Below are 23,323 nucleotides of genomic sequence, written 5' to 3'. Positions count from 1 at the left end.
TAAACTGTTCCCTTTTCATTTGTTCGCTTCTTATTTGTTGAGTATTTGCTATGTACTACAAATATTCCAGGCATGTCTAACCTTTGACTCTGAGGCAGAAGGATGTCACCTACTAAGTTCACACAAGAAGTATGAAATCAACTTACAAAACAAGTCACAAAAAATGGCGTAATGGGTTAAAGAATTTCATGATTTTGTATTGGCCTTCATTCATAACTATCCTGAGTTGAACATGTTGAACACAGACTGCACATGCCCACTAGGTGTGGTGATATAACCATTAACAAAAAAGATAAAGCTTCATATATTCATAGATCTTACATTGTACTGGAGGACAATTAGTTGCATAGAATTTCAAATAATGATGTTAAATGAAGAATATATATGTATACATATATATGTGAATATGGTATGAGATGTATTAATAATCTTGAGCTGGTAAGATGGCTCAGCAGGTAATGGTGCTTGCCTCCAAGTCTGATAACTTGAGTTTGATCCCAGGGACCCACATGGTGGAAGAAGAGAACTGACTTCCACAAGTTGTAAGTTGTTCTCTGACTTCCCCCTTTGTGCTATGGCACATACAATATAGACATATAGACAGATATGTGGTGGTATTGTGTTCCCCAATATATTGTGCATTCTAATAAACTTATCTGCGGTCAGAGAACAGAACAGCCACTAGATAGACATAGAGGCCAGAAAATGGTGCCACTCACACCTTTAATCCTAGCATTCCAAAGGCAGAGATCCATCCGGATCTCTGTGAGTTCAAAGCCACACTGGAAACAGCCAGGCATGGTGACATACGCCTTTAATCCTGGGAAGTGATGGCAGGAAGCAGAAAGGTATATAAGGTGTGAGGATCAGGAACTAGAGCCTGGTTAAGCTTTTAGGCTTTTGAGCAGCAGTTCAACTGAGATCCATTTGGATGAGGACACAGAGGCTTCCAGTCTGAGAAAACGAGATCAGCTGAGGAATTGGCAAGGTGAGGTTAGCTGTGGCTGGTTCTGTTTCTCTGATCTCTCAGTGCTCACCCCAATACCTTACTCCTGGGTTTGTTCTTTATTAATAAGATCTTTTAAGATTTGTGCTACATAGATAGATAGGTAGGTAGGTAGGTAAGTAGGTAGGTAGGTAGGTAGGTGGATGGATGGATGGATGGATGGATGGATGGATGGATGGATGGATGGATGGATAGATAGATAGATAGATAGATAGATAGATAGATAGATAGATAGATAGGTAGGTAGATACATGGATAATTTATTAATAAAAAGATGTATCAAAAAATCTGTATACATTTTGAAAATAAGGATGATCAATACTTAATGACAAAGCAGATGTAGGATTTGTGGAAAAGATGAGTCAAAGACAACTTCAAAGTATTTGGCCTAAGCAACAGAATATAGGGGTTTCTATTTTTAGAAAGAAACATTATGCAAGAAATATTGTAAGGTAAGAGACTAGAAATTCAATTTCTGACAATTAGTTAAACATTTAAATAAATGAGTCTGGAATTGAAGAGAAGCTAGGAATCCACATTTGGAATCAACCAATGTTTAAAATATATTTAAATCCATGAAACAGATGAGATCTCCAGAAAAGGGAGTATAGACTAAGGAAAGATAGCAACAGAATGATCCTGAAGCACTTCAGAGTTTAGCTTAAGAAAAAGTGGCAAAAGAGACTGAGAAAAGAGGGTCAGTGAACTCGGGAAGCAGCAGCACATCCTGGAAGCCAACTGTGTTAGTCTGGCCCATTTGTACTCTTAAACAAACTGCCTGAGACCAGGTTATTTCTAAAGAGTTGGAATTCACTGTGTGTGTGTGTGTGTGTGTGTGTGTGTGTGTGTGTGTGTGTGTGTGTGTGTGTGTCAGAGGACAACTTTGTGGAGTTGATACTCTCCTTCCCCATTTTCAGGGATTCTAGGGATCAAACATCAAACTCAGGCCACCAGGCCTGTGCAGCAAGTGTTTCTACCCACTAAGATACCTTGCCAGGGGCTGGAAAGTCTAAAATTGAGGTGCCAGCAGAATCAGTGTGTGGTATGGGGTACTCTCTGCTTGCACGATAGTACCTCTTATTGTGTGTCTTCACATGGCAGAAATAGGGAGGGAAAAAGTAGACTATTTGCCTATAACTCTTTCATAAAATCAGAAATATCATTATGGAGGCAGAACCCTCATGACCTAGTCATCTCCTAAAGACCCCACCTCTTGAAGTTGGAGACATGACCCAATCACTGGCTGCCTTTTCAGAGAACTTGGGCTCAATTCCCAACACTGCATGGCAGCTCACAACCATCCTTTACTTCAGTTCCAAGGTATCCGATGCCCTCTTCCAGCCTCCAAGTATATCAGGCATGCAAGTAGTACACAGATATACATACAGGATAAAAAACACATATACACATAAAACTTGAGAACATTATAATAACAGTTCAAATGAAAGCCTGCTTATAATATTTCAATTTACAAAATTGGGGGAAGCATTCATGCTCCATCACTATGTAAAACAGGTAATTCAAGAAGGAAAAGGGGGCTGAGTGACAGTTCAATGGTAGGTGACCTGCTTCACATACACATGACCCTGGGGACAAGGTCTGGCATCCTCAGAAAAAAAAATGAAAGGGCGTCAGACATTAATAAGTAAGTTGGTCCTGAGAATTGACCATTCTATTTTCAATTGTGAAGGTCATTATTTACCTGAAGATTCTGCAACACAGTGGAGGACTCGAGCCTGGATAGAACAGGTTGAAGAAAGACTAGATAGTTACACAAATGTTTGTGGCACCACTGTTCGTAATAACCAAGAAGTGTCCATCAAGTGATGAGTGGACATGCATAAGGCAATCTACCAATATCATGAAAAAAATACTCAAAAGTAGAAATGAAGTTTTGATAAGTACGAAAACATGGATCAACCTCACAAGTAGTAAGTGAAAAATGCTAAACACAAGAGGGAAAATATCATATGGTTACATTTACAGAAAATGCCCAGAAGAGGCAAATCCATATAGATATAGATTAATAGTTATCCAGAGCTGAATGAACTGGGGATGTGGTCAGGGATAATGAATATAGAGTTTGTTTGGGGATGGTAGAAATATCCTAGAAGTGGTGGCGATGGTTATATAACATGACCAGTGAAACATTAGAAGCTTGTACCCTTTAAAATGATAAATTTTATGGTATGTGAATTATCTCTCAATAACAATAAAAAGTAAGTAGGAGAAAGATTGGACACAGTGGATGAAAAATTACTTTGAGGACCTTTACTCTAAGGAGTAGAGACATTAGAGCACATGGGGCAGGGTGAGGGATGAAGTGACCAGAAGGGATTTTTTGTTGTTGTTCGTTTTTGTTTGATTTGGGTTTGGGTTGGGTTTGAGGCAGGGTCTCACTATGTAGCCTCAGCTGGCCTGAAACTCACTATTGTAGACCAGGTAAGCCTCGAAATTACAGAAGTTTTTAGTGAAATATATTTGCTTGCTAATGGGAAATGTGTAGTACAGAGATAAAAAAAATTATGATGCCCAGTGGAGAAGAGAGTGTTACTGAAAGATCGGTTTGTATGCCAGCTCTCTGCTGTTGGCATCTTGAAGCAGGTACAATATGATAAGCAGGATCCCCCAGACCTGTCACTAGGACTCAGCCCACGATCAGGAAAGGGGAAGCTACAAACATCAGTGGCATAACCAGCATTGAGACTCTAAGGAATAGGAAACACAAGCATCCGCATGGGAGTAATCCTGGAATTTTATAGCCACAAAGAAAAATTAAAAGTCATTTTATAAATGAGGGAAAAGAGTCCCAGAGCAAGGAAGTAACTTGTCCATTCAGAGCTAGAGTTAGCCTTATTCTTCCTGTTCCACCACTACTACACTGTGTTCCATAAAAGGGTGGCTATCTGAGATCACAAGAATGCCAGTGCAGAATATGGAGAGCTAGAGCAGGAAATGAATAGGGAAACATCATTAGCGAATGAAGAAGGCTCTTCTTTCCCCACCTCCTTAACCCCAGCAAGAAATATGCTGAAACACTCATGAACAAATTAGATGTATTGGGAGAGCATGCCTCTTCCCTTGGAAGCTATCTGTTCTCAGGCTGAACAGCAGTCCCTAACAAAGAGCCCCTATCCTATCTTGCCTGGCCATGTAAGAATGCATGGTTTCTGTCCCTAATAATGGGCTTAAATCATCTACCTTCTGCATGTGGCTTGTTTCACTTATATCTTCCTGTACATTAGTCCAGGCATGGATAGTCCCACAAAATGTCCTTGTCCACCTGAAGTCCTGAAGGGACACACAATTGGACCTACTATCTCAATTAGTGTCAAAATAAGGCTAAGCATGTCAGAAACTGAAAGGCTCTCCTGAAACCTCAAATGTTTTTCTAAAGTGAGAAAGTGGCCTCTTTCTTTGGTTAAAGGGGACAAATGGTTTTCCAAGTTAAAAACAGAAATGCTGTTGTGAGATGAGAAGCAATGTTTGACAGGATGGAGATTTGATGTGTAGAGAGACCCGTGAGAGTCATCTGTTCAGCTTTCGATTATCCACAGCTATTGAGAGGAAAAATGGCACAATGACCCTGAGCAGTAGGTAACGCAAATGGGACTTTAAACAGCCTCTTGTGCAGTGGCTTTTATTGTATGATGGGATATTGTTTAAATAGTTCATTGATTTCCATAATTCTGTTTGATTTGGACCAAGATCAAAATTACACACCCCGAGTATTAGTACTTGAAGCCTCACTGCCCATAAGCATCCTGAGTGTCAGGGGATGGGTGGGCAAGAGTGAGTGAGAAGCTGACCACAGAGAAATGGCTAACAAGGAGGTGACTGTCAACACAAGAGTACTGGAACAATGGGAAATGCATTCTGCCCTGACAAGCTAATGGGTCCCTAATTGTAATGACCCTGCCACACTGGAGATCCAAGGGAAAGGCCTTGCACCTCACATAACAAGCAAATCCTCTTCATCCTCAGAACTGAAACAGAAACCATGATGCTTTTGCTTATTTTTTTGGCATTTTCCTAGCAAAAATCTTCTGCTACATTAAATGGAAAAGGCCTCAGGCTGAGGCCAGAGCATCAGTTGTGTCTGCTGTCAGATTAGGCCAAGTTAATGGCTCCTCAGTCCCTTTGCCCTTTATAGGAAATCCTTGCACTTGTGAGGACCTCTGTATTTCCATGTGTTATTGATCTTTCGGTCCTCTGCATTCTCTGTTTCTAGACTCTTGTTAGTATATTTTTTTCCACAGACACACACACACAAAGTCACTTACTGACAAGTGAGAAAAGCTTTCATATTTCTTGATGCCTCCTAGACTATTTCTTTAAATGCTGAGTTTTTGTCAAGGGTGACCCCCTTCCTCCCCGATCAGATTACAAGGGGCCCAGGTACATAAGCCATGTGTCCATGCAGAAAGTTTTACATGATAGTTACTCCTTCAAATACTTGAAATGGGAATGGAGAGGTGGCTCATTCATTAACAGCTAAGGCTCATAACCAAACACAAGAAAGACTCTAGTGTCTTATAGAGCCATGGGATAGAAAAAACTAAGGTGTTATAGGTGCAGCTCTTGCCTCTAGGTAGATAAATGACTACAATCTAATAAAAAAAAATAGGAGTTGAGGACGTAGTTCAATTGGTAGAATGCTTGTATAAGGTGTATAAGGCCAGGAGTTCTGTCTACATCCTGATCAAGCCATCATCTCATTTACCTAAAAGGTTCTAATTCAGCCTTGGGTACATGAGACTCTCTCAAAAACAAAAACAAAACCACACATAAACAAGAATGTAATAATATGATTGTTCCTTCAGGTATCAAAAGACAAACTCAACATCTTTGTTCAAACACCTCTCTTTGTACCAAGCTTTGCTATGGCTCAATAATGAGGCAAACAGAATTTTGGTGATGCTGTAGAGAAGCCACATAAAGATTGGGAGCATGCTGGGCAGTGGTGGTGCACGCCTTTAATCCCAGCACTCGGGAGGCAGAGGCAGGTGGATCTTTGTGAGTTTGAGGCCAGCCTGGTCTACAGAGTGAGCTCCAGGAAAGGCGCAGAGCTACACAGAGAAATCCTGTCACAAAAAAAAAAAGATTGGGAGCACATAGAGGCAGAGAAGGTTTTCAGAGACTGACAAGAAGTGTAGCTGCATTTTCACAGGACATCTATGGAAACTGAGTTAGTCTTCCTAGTCTGGTTTGCTTTCTGTTGCTGAGCTAAAACACTGAATAAAAGAAACTTGAGGAGGAAAGGGTTGATTTTACCTTGAAGTTACAGTCCATCAATAAGGACAGTCCATCAATGAGAGAAGGCAGGGGAGGAACTCAAAGCAGGGACCCAGAGGCCGGAACTGAAGCAGATACCATGGTGCTTACTGGCCTATCCCCCATTCCTTACTAAGCCTGCTTTCTTATAGTACCTAGGGCTGCCTACCCAGGGATAGTACCATCCACAATGAGCTGAAATCTCCCACATCAATCATCAATCAAGAAAACTACCACAGGCTTGACTACAGGCCAATCTGATGGAAGAATTTCCTCAATTGAGGTTCCTCTTCCCAGATGACTCTAGCTTGCGTCAAATGCTGACAAAACTAAGCAGCATACCTCCCAACACTACTAGAGATGGCTCTGTCTCCTCTCTAACTGTTGTTAGAGCCAGCCCTCCTTTCCACTGTCACTGGCAACATCTGATCACCACTCTTGGCCAGACTCTGAGAATGCAGAAATGGCTGAGAGGCCAAAAGATGTGAACTTAGTGTTGAGTGAGGGAGTCAAGTCCTAGGACATGTGATCATAATACATTTGATGAAAACAAGCGCTCAGCATCTTCCCTTACAGGAACTAAGACTAGAGCCTCGTTGTAGTTCCTACTGCTCCCAGTCTCCCCATCCACAACTCAGTGTCATCATATCATTGATCAGGTCCCACCCCCAAAACAATTCTATCCCATGCCTCTACATTACCTAGTAACTTCATGTTTACCTTCAGAGCCTGGTATACCTCCCTGCACCCTGCTCAGGCCTGAGCTTGATTCTCCAGCCTTCTCTCCCACTTCCTTCCTAAAGAAACCTTGTGCTCAAACAGCATTTTCCCAATGTACATGCCACATGGGTCTGTGCTGGTCTCCATGCTCCTGCTTTATTTAAAATGTCTTCTTTCCCTTCCCCAGTCTCTGTACACCTTCCAGGATTGAAACACTACCACACCATGATCTCCCTCCCTCTCTTACACTCAGCACAGCAAGAATTGACCTCTGTCTTTATTGGGCTTCTACAGTTCTTCTTTTACATATGTGCTGGCAGTGTCCTGGGACTAGAATGATTTCTGTGCATGTTTCATCTGCTGTACTAGAGACTGTGGGTTTTGCTCAGCACCATTTCCCCAGGACCTAGCACATGACTCTCTATTAGCTGAATGAAAGACAAATGGGAGCTGAAGTGCATTGTGGACTTGAACAGGCATCACGAGAAGGAAAGTACTACTGCTAGTGAGAAAGATGGGGTCCACTATTTCCTAAAGAACACTTATTAGATTGGTCAGTTTTGACCTGAGGTAGTAAAAAGGTCTGATTCCTTGTCCATCCTTTTAAAAATATAAATAATGAATCACACGTTTATTAATCTGAATATTTTCTTGTAAGCAAAGGTAGGGAAACTTCTAGTTTCTATTCAGTGCAGTTTAGATCTAGTTTAAATGCTCCTCTGGGGAAAGATCACACTATCATTTATGAGAAAAGATTAGGCCAAATATATTTTTAATAATGTATAAATATAACTTCCCCCAACTAAAGTATATCCCCCTCAAGGATAATGAATTCTAGAGGCTGAAGAGATGGCTCAGCGGTTAAGAGCACTGGCTGATCTTCGAGAGGATCCAGGTTCAATTTCCAGCACATATAGGCTCAAAACTGCCTGTTACTCCAGTTCCAGGGAATCTGATACCATCTTCTGGCCTCCACAGACACTAGGCATTCAACTGGTACACAGACATATACGCTGGAGAAACACCCATACACAAAATTTAAATTTAAAAAATGATTACTTTCCTTTACATGCTACAGCAGAGCACACACAGGTGCACATGAACACACATACACGCAAATGCTCATCTCTACAATCTATCACAGTGCTGAACTAAACTAAGTGTTCAGTACTAGTGTGTGATATGCCCTCACTGTAGGAACACTGCAAAATCAGTCTAGGAGAAAATCATTGGATGCCAAATCTCCTCTCACCAAACCCACTTCTAATGACCAAGAAGGCAATACTCATTGCCTAATGGCACAATTCCCTTGGCAGAAGTCTTGTGCCTGGTTAAATGAGCTCTCTATACTGCCTGGAGAAAGGAGGGAGTTGTTCCCATGTTGTGGCCTGAGGGGAGCAGTTGAAGCATATTGGCTTGTACTCTCCGCACCAAAGGATGAAAGCTCCAAAGAGGGGAAAAAACACAACATGAAAGATTTTGATTAAACTTGTTTCTTTGACATTCAGCCTGGACAGATGCATTCCCTGGTGATGGGAGTTTTTTTGGGAGAGCGGGGTGCTCAAGCAAGCCCTGGGAAATCAAAGGCTCTCTTTCTTTCTTGTCCACTTTGAGCAATCTTTCCAAACTTGAAGGAATTACCCACTGATGTTTACATCTGCCTGAACCTCTTCCTTTGGTAATGACCCCACAGAAGAGAGGTGGTTCTCTTATGTTTTGATCCAGAGCCATATAAATGATTGAGCACATGAGAGGCACCACACTACAAACACTACCAAATGTAACTGCTTTGACTGGGATGACCAGAATGTGCCTGTGTAAATGGGTTGGGGGCTGGGCTCCTTTGTTTGGAGCTACATACAAATGTACACTTTGAAATAAGAATTCCTATCTAGCCACAGAAAGGAAATGAGGCAAGATGACTTTCTGGCTACTCAGAGACTAGACAAGCCTGTGGGAAAAGTTACTTTATTCCCTAAAACATTGCCTCCCTCATGAGAAAAGGACGAAGCAGCAGCCTCCCACCTGAATCTGTCTGGGTAATTCTAGTCTTATCCAGAACTAGCTCCCTTCTCTCAATGAACTTCTGTAGCTTTGGGAAGCAATAGCAGGAACAGAATATGGAGGACTGTGCTTGTGATCTAGAGAATAAACATTAAAATGCATCTCAGGCAAAAAGTACATGAGTTCATTTTAAAGGTATTAAGTAGATTGGTTACTATGGTTTACCAGACCTTTGGAATCTTACATCTATATGCATAGATGACTCTCAATTGTGTCTGAACTTGTCTTTCTCTCACAAATGGGCACAATCACTGAACTCTTTCATATGGAATGTTGCCCTATAACAAGGAGACGGCTGGCGTATAGCTCAGATGTAGATTTGCTCCAGGTTCAATTCCAAGCAGAGTAAAGAAAATACAACAAAGGTCTGTGTGACTGCGGGGGGCGGGGGAGTAGCTGCCCACAAAGTGAAAAGTCAGTTGACAACATGTACCTACAGCCGATTTCCTGCAGGAATGAAAAACAGTGGCATTGACCAAGATTGGAGCAAGCCCCTAGAATCCAGGAAAGGGAAAACAATGAAGCAGTTGCCTATGCTGAATAGGGACCAGAAAGGAACTTCTGCATAACCCAAACTGCTGGACACGCTCTACTGAGGAAAGCTTGCAACTTCTCCTATGGGGAGCAGCAGGTTGATTCCTTTTGATGATAGAAGCTGGACATTGTTTTCTTCCTCTGGAAGGACCAGCTGGCAGACAAAGGCTGGAACTATGCCTATATCTGTTTCTACCCCTACCCCATTACCTATCCCTACCCCAACCCTACCTCTACCCCTAACATAGCCTTTCTATGCTGCTTTCTGACTGGAGGCCTGCTGCTTACAGGTGCAGAGCCCCAGAGCAGGCTGTGAGTAAACAGGCTGGGCAAAGGAAAGATTTTACCATTAACCCCAGGCACAAATAGCAGCTTTGTTTGGGCTTGACAATGAGTCCTTTGCTGCATAGTAACAGCACACCACGCATTTTTGAGTGAAGTCCATTTGCAAAAGGGGGGATCCAATTAAGCAACATAACAGAGTGTCTGTGATATCACATGACCCATTTGATTGATTCTCTGCACACACACAACTGTTTTAACTGATAATCTATGTGTGCCCATAGCCACAACATGTGCATGGGAAACTGAACTTGAAACAGCATTATGTATACCCTCAAGTGCAGCTCCATCCTCTAAAATATGGCCTAGCCAAAAATCGGTCTAGATTTTCAAATTTTAGCAACTGCCTAGGTTCCTTATAACCTGGCAGATTCATCCTGAACTACTCCTCTCTTTACACAGAATTGCTAGAGAAGAGTGAGGGAGAGCCAGACTCGCCACTGTGTCTTTGCTACATCCTATGCGCTTGGGCTAAAAAGAATATAACTGTTTAACATTTTAAAGGCAAATAAAAGTGCTTAAATATTTTGCAATTTGCAACTTGAAAAGAAAACAGTAATGGGTTTCCAAGTGCGTGTCTTTACTTTTAATGAACTGTTTATTTTTCATGGTTCCATTGGCAATAAAAGACTAGCTCCACATCAAAAGCCTTCAGGGAGGCAGTTTCCATTTGGAGGACAGTGAGATTGCCAATAATTTTGATTTTTTTTTAAAAAAAAAAGTAAACTCAGTAGACTATATTTCCAGATATGGGTTATTGCCTATTATCCCAGGTAATTATTATTTTTTGTATGTGCCTTCCTCATATAGGCAAATTACAGAACATTTATGCACAATACTCCAGAAAGATAAAAAGAATTTAAGTGATACCAAGATCAGGGGCCTCCAGAATGTTTTAATGAACATGTCTCTATTATCCTCTATGCTTGTTCATTTTGTTGGAAGAATGATTCATTCATTTCAAAATTGGCAACTTAAACAGCAGCAAATTCTAATTTTCCCATCACAATGCAGAGTCAGTTTATTGGCCGGCTTGGGCTTTGAGGGCGCGTTTGTGGCTCCTTTACCTTTGACAACAGCACCCTCTGCTGGTTTTTATAATTCATCACCGGTAATGGGATCGACCTGCAACATTGCACCCAGCAGGACATGATTCATAAATCAGTTTTCCATCCTGGTGATTCATTACCAGATATATTTTTTCTGTAAAATAGCACAGCTCAAGGAAGTCATCAGGAATTCAGACTCTTCAAAAACTACCTTCTTTTGATTAATCATCTCTTTGACCTTTTTCTTCTAAGTGAACAAGGTTAATGATATTTGTTATCACTAAAAGTTAAACTGTGTTAGCTTCCAATTGATTTTCAGTGATCACTGCCAAGAGGCTTCGAGTTGATATTTGTTACATTCCTCAGGTATGACCCCGAGGGACATCTGACCAACGCAACATTTCCTACTGGGGAGGTCAGCAGTTTCCACAGTGACCTGGAGAAGCTGACAAAAGTGGAGCTAGACACTTCCAACCGTGAAAATGTCCTCATGTCAACCAACCTGACAGCAACTAGTACTATATACATTTTAAAACAAGGTAAGTGATCTTCACAACTCGCCTGCTTTAACGTCTCCAATCAAACCTGGCCTCTCTATTAAGGAAGTGAATTTCCCCCCTGATTGAAAACGTGGGTTCTTCCTCCTATTTTCCAGCTGAAATGCAGACAAATTTGGACTTTTCACAAGTTCACGTATCCACTTGGGCCACAATCTCTGTGGGAGTAATGAGGTTACATCCTGCCAAGTCTGATCTCCCATCAAGTCATTTCCCAACAGCTAGCCATTTGTAAAGTTCTTTTAGGGTTTCCTTGATTGGAGGGCAATAATAGAGTCGGTGCCCCATCTGAGCTTAGCATTCTAGATCAGATCTGACATGGATGAGTAAAAGGGCAAGTTAGGCAATGCACCAAGGAAGAATACAAGAGGCATGAGAGAATTAAAAACCCATTCTACACAGAGAGCAGAGTAGAAAGAATTGAAGAAAAAATATTATTTCGAAGGAATGTGTTAGAGGCTATGGGGAAGTGGACAAAGAAGTAGTTTTCACTGCCTAGCCATTAAGACTCACTCTGTTGCTAGGCTGTGGGGCAATTCACCCCAAAAGGAACAACACCAACTTTTATCTTGTGGGCTACAGTGGCTGTGATGCCATCCCCAGGTGGCAAGATGCTGAGCTGAATTTCATTCTCTTCTCATTCTGGCTCCCAGCATACCAAACTAAGATAGCAAATACAGCAAGTCAGAGGGAGTCTGTGAGGGAATGCTTTTTAAAGGAAACAGATAACAAAAAAAGAGGAGACCAACCTACAACAGTCTTTTATCCTGTTCACAAGATATACCCGAGCCTTGAAAATAACAAGACCCAAATGGGTAGAGAATGTAGCTATCTGTCAGAGTGATAGTCTAGACCAGAGTGCAGTTAGGGCCCAATGCCCCATGTTCTCAGCCCTTCCCAAATGTATCTCCTGGAGCTAAACTTCTTTTTCTTCTTTTTTTCTTCTCCTCCTCCTCCTCCTCCTCGTCCTCCTCCTCCTCCTTCTCTCCCTCCTCTTCCTTCACTTCCTCCTCCCCTACCATCCCCCTCTCCCCTCTCTCTCCTTTGTTCATGTGTCCACAGAAAATACTCAAAGTACCTATCGGGTGAGTCCTGATGGTTCTCTCCGTGTCACCTTTGCCAGTGGGATGGAGATCAGCCTCAGCTCAGAACCCCACATCCTGGCAGGGGCTGTGAATCCCACTCTGGGCAAATGCAACATTTCATTGCCTGGAGAGCACAATGCAAACCTCATTGAGTGGAGACAGAGGAAGGAGCAAAACAAAGGCAACGTTTCGGCTTTTGAGAGAAGACTGAGGGTAAGTCCTTCCCTTTCAACCAAGGACAAACGTACACGGGTTCCCTCAGAAACTGAAGAGCCTCCCGAAACTCAAATCTCACTTCTCCAAAGCTTTTCTGGGTGACCGGCTAGCTTATATGATATACTAATTCAAGAGAGAGTGCTAATAGCTGATAATGCTTCAGTATCCTTAAATGTACATTCTAATAGCAGCTTTCTTTGTCATTAGCCAGCTAAAGTGCTCTAATAGTAGCAATTTCAGGCACCAAAAAAGTCTGGCTAGAGAAATATGGTTAGTCAAGAAGCCCTTCAGTACCCATCCCAGCCTGCCCTGGAGATGCTTATTAGATTCCCCAAGTTGAGCCAAGTGTCCACTTTTGGGTAGAGAAAGAGAAGGATGTAAGACCCATTTAGACATAGGCAAGATGGGAGGGCAAAGTCAGTGAATGATGCCATTGCCATAAATAGAGCTATAGGAACAAAGAACTGGAAGTAAGACTGGGCTGGAGGACTCAGACAATCTTGTCTGAGGGAACTGAGAGCTTTTGGAGTTTCCAAGTCTTTACCAAACATGATTCCCTACAGTTAAGCCTAGATCTCTGTCAAAAGCACTGGCCTGAAGCGTAGGAAGCCTGCCAACACCATAGCACCCTCTCTACCTGTCCTTTCTTGAACATTAACCAGTGTTAGGATGACATGACCACATTTCCAAATAGAGTAGCCTTCAGTGTCAGCATCAGAGTAACTGCTAATCTGCAGGAAGTATTCATTATTGATACCAGGCCTCAGAGCACTGGTATCCCACCCAGGATGCAGAGAATGCTTGCATTCTCTCTTCACTTACGGTAAAAGAACGATGGTAAATTGAATGCTGTAGAATACAGCTACCAACCAACCATCGGGCTAAAGAATGAAGCAGGCAGACCAACCAGTCATAGGGCTTGATGCAGAAAAGAAAATGTACAAGTGTGCTTGCTTTTTAATCAGTTCTACTGATGGTGCATAAAAACAGTCTTTAGTAGGTTTTTTTTGTCTTTTTAATAATAGCTACTGAAGTTGTTTAGATGAACAAATCAATCTGTGTGTTTCAGTTTTATTGATCAGTCTGTAATAGAACATTTGCCAGATAGGCCACTGAATTGAGAAGTGAATCCAGTCTAAATACTCAAAGCTCTAGATGTACATAAAAGTCAGCATTTATGCATGAGTTCTTCAAGAAACGGTGCTACTGCAGAGAAATTTGGGTGGGAAAGTCAGATGCCCTGCCCTTGATACCAGTTTTATTCTGTGTTTTAAAATGCTGTTTTGTTTCAGTGGCAGTGGTGATGGTGGCAGTGGTCTGGTTTGGTTTTGTTTTTGCTTTTGTTTTCGGACAGGGTCCTTTTCTACATCCCAGGTGGGGCTCAAACTCATGATTACCCTGCCTCAACCTGAGTATTGGGATTAAAGGCATAGGCTACCCGCCAGCTTATTTTTATGCTGTGAAATGAAACTGTAGTGCTATGAAAAGGCAGGAATTATCTACAAATGGCTTTAATGGTTGATCACAGAAAAATTGAACTTTAAGTTCCTCCCCCAGCTTATGGTCTCAATAAAATATTACGAACCAAATCCGAAAGAGTGGAATTTCAGGATTTTTTATTCTTTTAGTATAAGCCTTTCTCTCCTATGTGACCGTGGGATGCTTTTGTTCTCTCCGCCACATTCAGCGAACAGAAAGAAAATATCAACTGTAATTCATACTGTATTCCCCCAAATTTTCTTACTTTTGAAAAGCTGATAGCCATAAAACACTTAGGGTTCAGTAAATACTAATTATAAGTTGACCTAAATTCCATCCTATGGTCGAGTTAAATAGATTTGAAGACTGAATTGTGAGTGCAACAAATTCCAGGCCTTTTTCTCTATGTAACTTCTAATATACTCCCTGAGGTCTTGGAAATGAAGGATTGGGCCCCTTATTGGCTAGGTGATATGACTGTACAGGTCCCTAGAAACCTAATAACAGTCTTTTACCTAGATTTAATGCCTCGGAGTTAACAAAATGCTTTCACAGCCAGAATTTTATTTGATCACCACAGCCATCAATCGTAGTTATTCCCAATTTACAGATAAAGACACCAAAGCCCAGAGAGGTCAAGTGATTTGCCCAAAGTCAAACAGCTATTAAGGCTCCGAGCCAGAGCTAAAATGCGGGTCTTCTCCTAGTATGGCACTATTTCCACTGCATCGTGCCGTGCTGCCATGTTCCTTAAAATAATTAATCTATAAATCATCGTCCCACTCAGTCCAGCCGCCTTGGCAGATCCTGACTCCTCATTTCAATGCTGACAAAAAGAGACAAATAATCGACTCTAATGTACTGGCAAGTGTGGGTGGTTCAGGACAACTGGCTGGCCTCCAGGCAAAGAGCATGAAGGAGACAAAAGCAGAAGAAAGGCTGGTTAACTGGTTAACCCTTACCTGCCCTCCCCATTCACAGAATTTGGTACAATGCTGCCTTGGTTTCCCCAGGTCAGACATGGAATGGAATGCCTGGTAGGATGAATGTGTTCCCAAAAGACAGGTGTAGATGCAAGCTGGAAAAACAAGTACTCTTTGCCCACTGATATTCTTAGTTCAGTGATGATAACCCTTCACTTCTAATAGGTTTGCAAGGGGCCATCTGATGACAATGTTCTCTTTTTCTAACTAAATATGCAGTGACCCATTTGTAAGTATACCTGTAAAGAACAGGGGTCCCTGGTGCTCTCCAGTACCAGAGTGTCATAACTGAATCATTTGGTTCTCCTATTGAAGCTGCTGTTCCAGAACATGAGCAGGTGGGATTACAAGAGAGGCAGAGACTGTACTTTACATAGTCACAGGACGGAGAAACCCTTGCCATGCTGTGAGCAATGGAACACTCTCACAATTTGTAAATGTGCATGGGCAGCGGATCTGGCCCAGGCACAGAGTGACAGCTTCATTTAAAGGTCCATTTGGTAAAATGGTGGACATCACATCTTCCAAACCCTACCTATTATAGCCCCAGACTATCTAGCTGGAAAGAAAATCAGGAGAAACACACCCTTTTTTTAGATGAAAATCAGAATTCTTTTCCTCCAATGATCAGTGGTGATATTTTCCCCTATGCACACAAAGTCAAGGTGAGAGAAGCTTGTTGGGAAACATGATATCGTGCACAGCCTACGCAGGCCAGGGATCTGTTAACTCTGCCATCCTTCACAGGCACCATAAAGTGAAATAAATCACATTAATATCCTGAAATTTCATTTATTTTAAAAAATCTATTTCCCCTAACTTCAGTTGTATCTGAATCATCTTCCTCATAAAGTACTTTTGCATCCAACCCATGTATCTTCTCATCTGCTGTATCAATCTGTGCCCATAAATGCATTTCCCTGGACAATAGAGGAATTAGAGTACAGATAACAATAGAGCCAATTGTCAAAGAATTGGACATTCACCAAAAGCAAACTGCTTTAGGAGCTACAACCAGATTGCACCTAGCTGTGTCTGTGGATAATCATGTCATATGAGACTTATCCCAGTATTGGATCCCAGAGTTCTTTATAAGATTTCATAGAGTGAGCAACAAAATCCTGGAACCACAGCCTCCTTTATTTTCTTTAGAAAAATAAATAATGGAAACAGCATTTAAAACCAAACATAAAATCCAATAGAATGATGATATACTGACAAGCAAAAAGAAGCAAAGACTAACACCCTCACCAGTGATGTTTACTCTATTTAAAGATAACTGAAAGGGGCAGACATTGTGCGTGTGTGTGTGTGTGTGTGTGTGTGTGTGTGTGTGTGTGTGTGTGTGTGTGGTGAGTGTATATTTTGGTTTGTTTGCTTGTGCATGTGCATGTAGAGATGAGAGATCAGTCTCTGGTGTTATTCTCAGAAGTCATCTACCTTGTTTTTGAGGCAGAGTCTCTCACTGGGACCCAGAGTGCACCAATTTAGCTAGGCTTGCTAGATAGCCGGCAGAAGAAAACAACTTGTCTCCATTTTCCCAGCCCTAAGATTGTAAGTGAAACTGTAGCTAGAGTTTTCCTGCCTGGCCCACAGTCAGGACAGATCTCTCTCACCTGCCAGTCCCACAGCTGCTCAGAACCAACCAAGTAAACACAGAGACTTATATTGCTTACAAACTGTATGGCCGTGGCAGGCTTCTTGCTAACTGTTCTTATATCTTAAATTAACCCATTTCTATAAATCTATACCTTGCCACGTGGCTTGTGGCTTACCAACATCTTCACATGCTGCTAGTCATCGCGGCGGCTGGCAGTGTCTCTGCCTCAGCCTTCCACTTCCCAGCTTTATTCTCCTCCTTGTCCCGCCGCCTACACTTCCTGCCTAGCCAATGGCCAATCAGTGATTTATTTATTGACTAATTAGCAACACATTTGCCATACAGAACATCCCACAGCAGTGCACACTACTTTTACATGAGTGCTAGGGATCAAACATATGTCCTCATGCTTTTGCAGCAGACAATTTACTATCTTCTAGCCTCCAAAATATGGTTTTTAAATACAGCATGTGAATATTCATATGTGTTCTAAAATGTCAAAGGGGAGAAAACTCTTGCTGAAACACTGGGTTCCAAGCCGGCAAATAGTAGAAAATTGGAGTCTAAGCCAAAAGCATAGTAGAATTTACTTCCATCCTCAGAAAGGGCCTGGTGGAGCCATCAGCTATAGGGTTACAGTTCTCATTTCTCACTGTTTTAACTTCCTTCTCACCAGGTTTGGTGGAGACACTCATTTTCTGAAAAGTTATGTAAGGAGCTGCTTAGAGATATATTTACCCACTTTAAAAATGCACCTGCAGTCTTCTGTGTTTTTATCCCCCAACTCCAAGGAGAAACCTGAAGACAAGAAATTTCAGGCACCGGGACTGATGGGTAGTACTGTGTTTTGGAATGAGGGCTGTCTTGGAGTATTCAAATCATAGAAACTACTGCTTCTTGGTCTTGAAATCGCTATATTAAAATAATTAGAATGAAAGTATTGTTTCATGTATGACTATTAAACAAGCATTAATGAATTGCTATAACTTCTTAATATGTGTTAGAAGACTACACAGATGAACTAATCAACAAGAAAGTCCTTAAATAAGAACAAGTTAATATAGAGTAAAATGGGTACAGTTTGAATGATTTGATTAAGTTCAGGTGAGAAAAATAAGAGAGATGGTGAGAAAAGTACTGGTATGCCATGATTTTGCAATTTACCATCTCTAAATGAGGCATAGGCACTGTGCAATCTCTTTTAGTAGTAGTAATATTACCATTAACCATAATGACAATAGCATTTGAGGAGCCCTTTCTAGGTATATCTCCATATATTAACTTCTTCACTATTCATAACATCTCATCAGGTCGGGACTTGGTTATTTCCATTTTACAGATACGAAACAGAGCTTGCATAGTCACTAAGTGGTGGTCTCAGGATTTGAAACCAGGAAGGCTGGCTCCATATATGTGAGCATCTCCTAAGTTCTCTTCCAGCACTAAGATTTTGTGGCATGGCAAGACAAAGAGAGTATCTTGGGAACAAAAATGGGGAAAAAAAGAAAGAAAGAAAGAAAGAAAGAAAGAAAGAAAGAAAGAAAGAAAGAAAGAAAGAAAGAAAGAAAGAAAGAAAGAAAGAAAGAAAGAAAGAAAGAAAGAAAAAGGGAATTGTAAATGGCTATCCTGGGCTATGCTAGTACTAACACTGAAGACATGCTCTTTCATTTATAGGCAACTCTAAAAGAAAATCAAACATAGGGAACCTTTTGATTGTTAAACTGAAGATATGAAGAAAACATAAAATCTGTTGAATTAATGTACTGATTGATCTTTAAGAGTCCAATATTAAGCACCTCAAAACTAGTGGGAGTAGAATAATGTGTGCTACTTTAAAAATCAGCTGTGAATTTTCTGCCCATTCCTGTGACTTCATAAAAATGCAATGCGGTACACTTTCCCAGCGTTGATGCTGTTTGGCCTGTCTCTTATTCACCTTCTGTCTTCAGCAAAAATTTAGCAGGTAATTAGGTTGTATTATGACCTGAAATGCTAGTCTCCTTGACAGCCTCCTCCTCCTTATAGAGGGAAGAAAAATCAACTGCCATGATTGTAGCTCTGGTTTGTGTGTGTGTATGTGTGTGTGTGTGTGTGTGTGTGTGTGTGTGTGTGTGTGTGTGTGTGTGTGTGTGAGATGAGTTAAAACAGATTTCCTTTTGTGTAGAGCACAGCTATTAATTATCTCCAGTTATCCATAGATCAGTCTAGTACAGCATTATCCTACTGTCTGAATCAGTTGTATATGGAGGGTGGAGGGAAGGTTTTCTCCTAACTAATTAAAACACCCCAACTCTTAAGAAGCAAAGGACAGTTGCCTCTGGAGCCCCTCCTCCTGCCGTTCCACACACCCATACCCTTCTTAGGCACTTTCAGTTCTGCTGGCAATGCTGTGCACCACTCACCAGAGTGTGTTCTCCTTTCTTTCCTCTCTGGTTCAACTATAAATAAAAAGCAAGCCCCCCCCCCCCCTTAGTATAGCTGGGAAAAGAAAGCTCCGATGGAGACCAGGAGGAACATATGCATATCTTCCTCTATAAAATTAAGCATGCCCATCTTTCTTGCTACAAAATACTGTTCAATAGTGGCCAAATTCAAAGGTCTCAGTCAGTGTTCAACTGTCCAAAAGGTGTCCTTTATAACCTGGGGCTATTCTCGCCCTCTCTTTTCCAAGAGAGGGGTCAGTATAGATTGTTTGGAAATACAATAGAAATAAGAATCATTGGCCCATGCTTAGATCAAGAGCTGTTGTCATAAAGAAGAGCAAGCATGTGTATGAATATGGATTGTTCCAACCTTACCCATGACCTGAGCAGTCAGTGGCATTCAGCCTAGTTCAGATGCCCACCTTAGAGGCTGGCAGCACATAGGTACCTCGCAGCTTTCTTATGTGTGGTTTCCACGGAGCATGAGTAGGGGATCATGGCATCTTTGATTCTCTCATCCCTTTCAGCCCTTGCTGAACTTTATTTTAACTTCCAAACTCAACTTCAAAACTAGTGTTTCAGGAGCATGGCTATAGCAGCATTGGAATATCAGGGTGCATTATTCTGAAACAGAGCACTGTTGCAGAAGTCCCAGTAAGCACGGAAAGGGTATTAGACAGAGTCGTCCTCCAATTGACTTCATGGTGGATTTTCAACATTGATCATTACTTGTGGAGTTACGGACTTGATTACGAAATGTGTTCTTGAGTAGTAAGCTTCATCTCTCAAACAAATAAAACCACAAATTTAGTTGAACTGAAACTCGTTTGTTACTTTGGCTCTTTAACTATCATTATAACATAAATTGTAATAGTTACAACTATCTCTGGGAGTACAAGAGTATTTTGCAGCTGTTGTAAATAAACGGTATTACAGTTGAAGATATGTGTCTATAAAACCACAGGAAAGGTAGTTGAAGAAAGAACACCTGGTTTCCTGTAGACTTCCAAGCCCTGAGTATCACAAGACAGGGACTATGTGCTTTTAGGTGGTCACAGCAGGCTAGTGTATATTTTTGCAATACAACACTGCACACATTTAATGCAGACAGTTTAGAAAACTCTTAAGTCCCAAATCTGCCCCTATAGTACTTTAATTATACCTACCCTCTGAAACGAAGAAAACATTTACAAAATAATTTGAGTATTACAAAATAAGTTGGTCTTCTGGATAGAATTCATGGCATGTAACATATGGGTCCTTTTTGCGGAGGTTTAAAATTAAGGGCAAATATTATTAGCCTTGACTGAGAGGTGATGAAACTGAGACCAAAGCATGTTTTCAAAGACCAACTTCCACATTCTGGTAGAAAAAATGGCAAATATCGTGAACAGATGATCCATGGAAGACGTACAAGTAGTCAATAATTTTTTTAAAAAGTTCAACCTCATGCCCATTACCAATTGAATAAATACAAATTTCACAGTAAAGTGCCATTTTCTCACTCTCATATTTGGAAAACTTTACTACCAGTGTTACTAAGGATAGAATGAGATTTAAGTGGGATATGAATTTTGTACAATCTTGTGCACAATCCAGTAATCTTTCAGACCACATCTGGAGTCTTTTAATACATTCTTGTCATTCAATACAAAAATTTTACTTATAAAGACCTACGTTGTAGAAATATTTATTTACGAAATTGTTCAACAAAGCATAAGGCACAAGAGAAAATGAAACAAGAATGATAATTTCCAACTATGGAATAATGAAGACACAAATATTTATCACGTAGTAAAATTTTATGCAACCATTAAAAGCCATATTTCCAGAATATATATTAATGTGGGAATGGTGACAACAAAACATTGGTGGAAAAAGGAGGACACAAGACTAACCACTATCCTAATTATTTTTATATACATATATATAAATGTATGAAAAATTATGACCCCCAGAGAAAGATAATTGGGAAGAAATGCAGTGAAGTATCAATGGAAATTCTCCTTCAATGGTGGAATCTCATATCATGATTTCCCCTATACATTTCTATATTTTCCAATGGAGGGAAACTTTGAAAACCAAATTCTCCCTTTATACTCAGGGAATATGGATGTAGCTGATAATTTTTGAGAAACTAAGTATATCATGTTACTGAGAAAGGAAGACAAGATTCTGACATAAGAGTGGGCATTGTAGTCATCCAGGCCACTAAGATAAAAAGTCTATCTGAAATTGAAACTTTTATTCTTGAGAACCCATAGAAATTTCATGTTTGGGTGTCAATGGGGTGTGGTAGCCAACTAAGATTATATCCCAGTGTCCATGTATGTGTTTATAAAATTTTTGTGGGGCGCTGGAGAGATGGCTCAGAGGTTAAGAGCACTGGCTGTTCTTGTGAGGACCTGAGTTCAATTCCCAGCAACCACATGGTGGCTCACAACCATCTGTAATGAGATCTGGTGCCCTCTTCTGGTGTGTAGGCAGAATACTGTATACATAATAAATAAATCTTTAAGAAAAATTTTGTGGGGGCATAATTCATAAATTTCAGGTAAAGAGATTCTTGACCACCAAAGTTAAATGTTAACATAGGGCTGAACAGATGGCTCAATGGTTAAGAAAACACACTCCTCTTGCAGAGGACCTGAGATCATTTCTCAACACTCAACTGGTGACTCATAACCATCTAGAACTCTCAGGCACTCAGGTAGTTCACATTCATACACATAAAGTAAATAAATCTAAAAAAATATTTTTAAAGTTAGCAAAGTTTGGTTGAATGAACTAATGGATCAGTTTAGTCTGACTGTATTTAATAGAATCAAATTCTAATGAAGAATTCTTGTTGTTTTATTTTTATTTTTACTCATAGCTCGTTAACATGTAATTTAACATTCTGCATGGGCTCGTGCTGACAATTCTTGACCATATAAAGGTTTTACACCAAGCTGGAACACCTTTGGCATTTGACTCATGGGCCTATTCACAGGCCTAAATAAAATGAGAAAAGTGATCATTGTATTATGTAATTTTAAAATAGTGATTACAGGTGTTTTACAGTTTCCTAAGAGCCTGTATATGTGAACATTTACATTTTAGCAAAACTCTGTTATATAAAGTGATAATATCACTCCCATTTCACAGATAGTAAAATTAAGAGCCAGGTAGGAAAAACTGACTGTTATATAGACCTGTAACTGAATCTCCTGACTCCCTTTTGTTCTTTCTTATACTTCTCAAACTCTTTCCCTTTTTGTTCTTACCTTCAATTCTCCCAGACACACTTGGACCTTCTCCAACCAAATCATAGCATTTCCCCTGAAAGTTGGATAAAGAGTACATATGACTCTAGCATTTTTCAACTTCATATGGTAAATTAGATCAAAATAAAGTTATATTTATAATAAAACAAAGACCTACTGAAACTCAAAGTTAATCACACAAAACTAAAATTAAGTCCGTTTTAAAGCTCTTCTCCAAGTTCTACACACCCTTTTCTTCATGGACTAAACTCTCTTTATGATTAACACAAAGAGCTACTTCCTCCTGGAACACACACACACACACACACACACACACACACACACACACACACACACACACACACAAAGTTTCAGTGCTTGGTTTTCTGAGTGATGGTGCCATAATCAGCAAGTCATAGCAGAAGTTGTGTGGGTCTGCCAAGCACTGACATTCCTGGATGGAAAGTGGAAATGTGGGTCACTTGTCCAGAGGCTTTGAAAAGCCACCAAGTCATTTTGCTTAGTTTGAATTGTTTTAGTAAGTCATTTCATTATCTGGATCTCTCAGGTGGACCTAGCAGGATTTCATCAAAGCCAAGCACCACTGAGTGTTGTCACTGATAAAGTTCTAGTCAGGGTCCCTTGGATGGAGTTCACTCTGAGTCAACTGTAAGGTTTCAAGGTGTCTGCAGAGAATACTAGCAGATGCCTGTCACCAGAACTAAGCCAAACTGTAGTTGTTTTTG

At 40.7% G+C, this 23,323-nt stretch overlaps 1 protein-coding gene across 5 annotated transcripts in view; it reads left to right on the top strand.

Annotated features, from left to right (window-relative positions):
* The window catches only part of Tenm1 (teneurin transmembrane protein 1), an 820,708-nt gene that overhangs the window by 779,944 nt on the left and 17,441 nt on the right, over nucleotides 1-23,323 (top strand). For all 5 annotated transcript variants that reach the window (XM_052738708.1, XM_052738728.1, XM_052738717.1 and 2 more), the window contains 2 exons: nucleotides 11,356-11,528; nucleotides 12,609-12,844. In XM_052738708.1, coding sequence (XP_052594668.1) covers nucleotides 11,356-11,528; nucleotides 12,609-12,844 — 409 coding nt within the window. The remainder of the gene's footprint in view (nucleotides 1-11,355; nucleotides 11,529-12,608; nucleotides 12,845-23,323) is intronic.

Source organism: Peromyscus californicus, unplaced genomic scaffold, assembly GCF_007827085.1.
Source record: "Peromyscus californicus insignis strain IS unplaced genomic scaffold, ASM782708v3 Scaffold_10__1_contigs__length_136768540, whole genome shotgun sequence".
NCBI lineage: Eukaryota > Metazoa > Chordata > Mammalia > Rodentia > Cricetidae > Peromyscus > Peromyscus californicus.
Note: the sequence above shows the minus strand (reverse complement) of the source record. Positions and strands in the feature narration are given on the sequence as shown.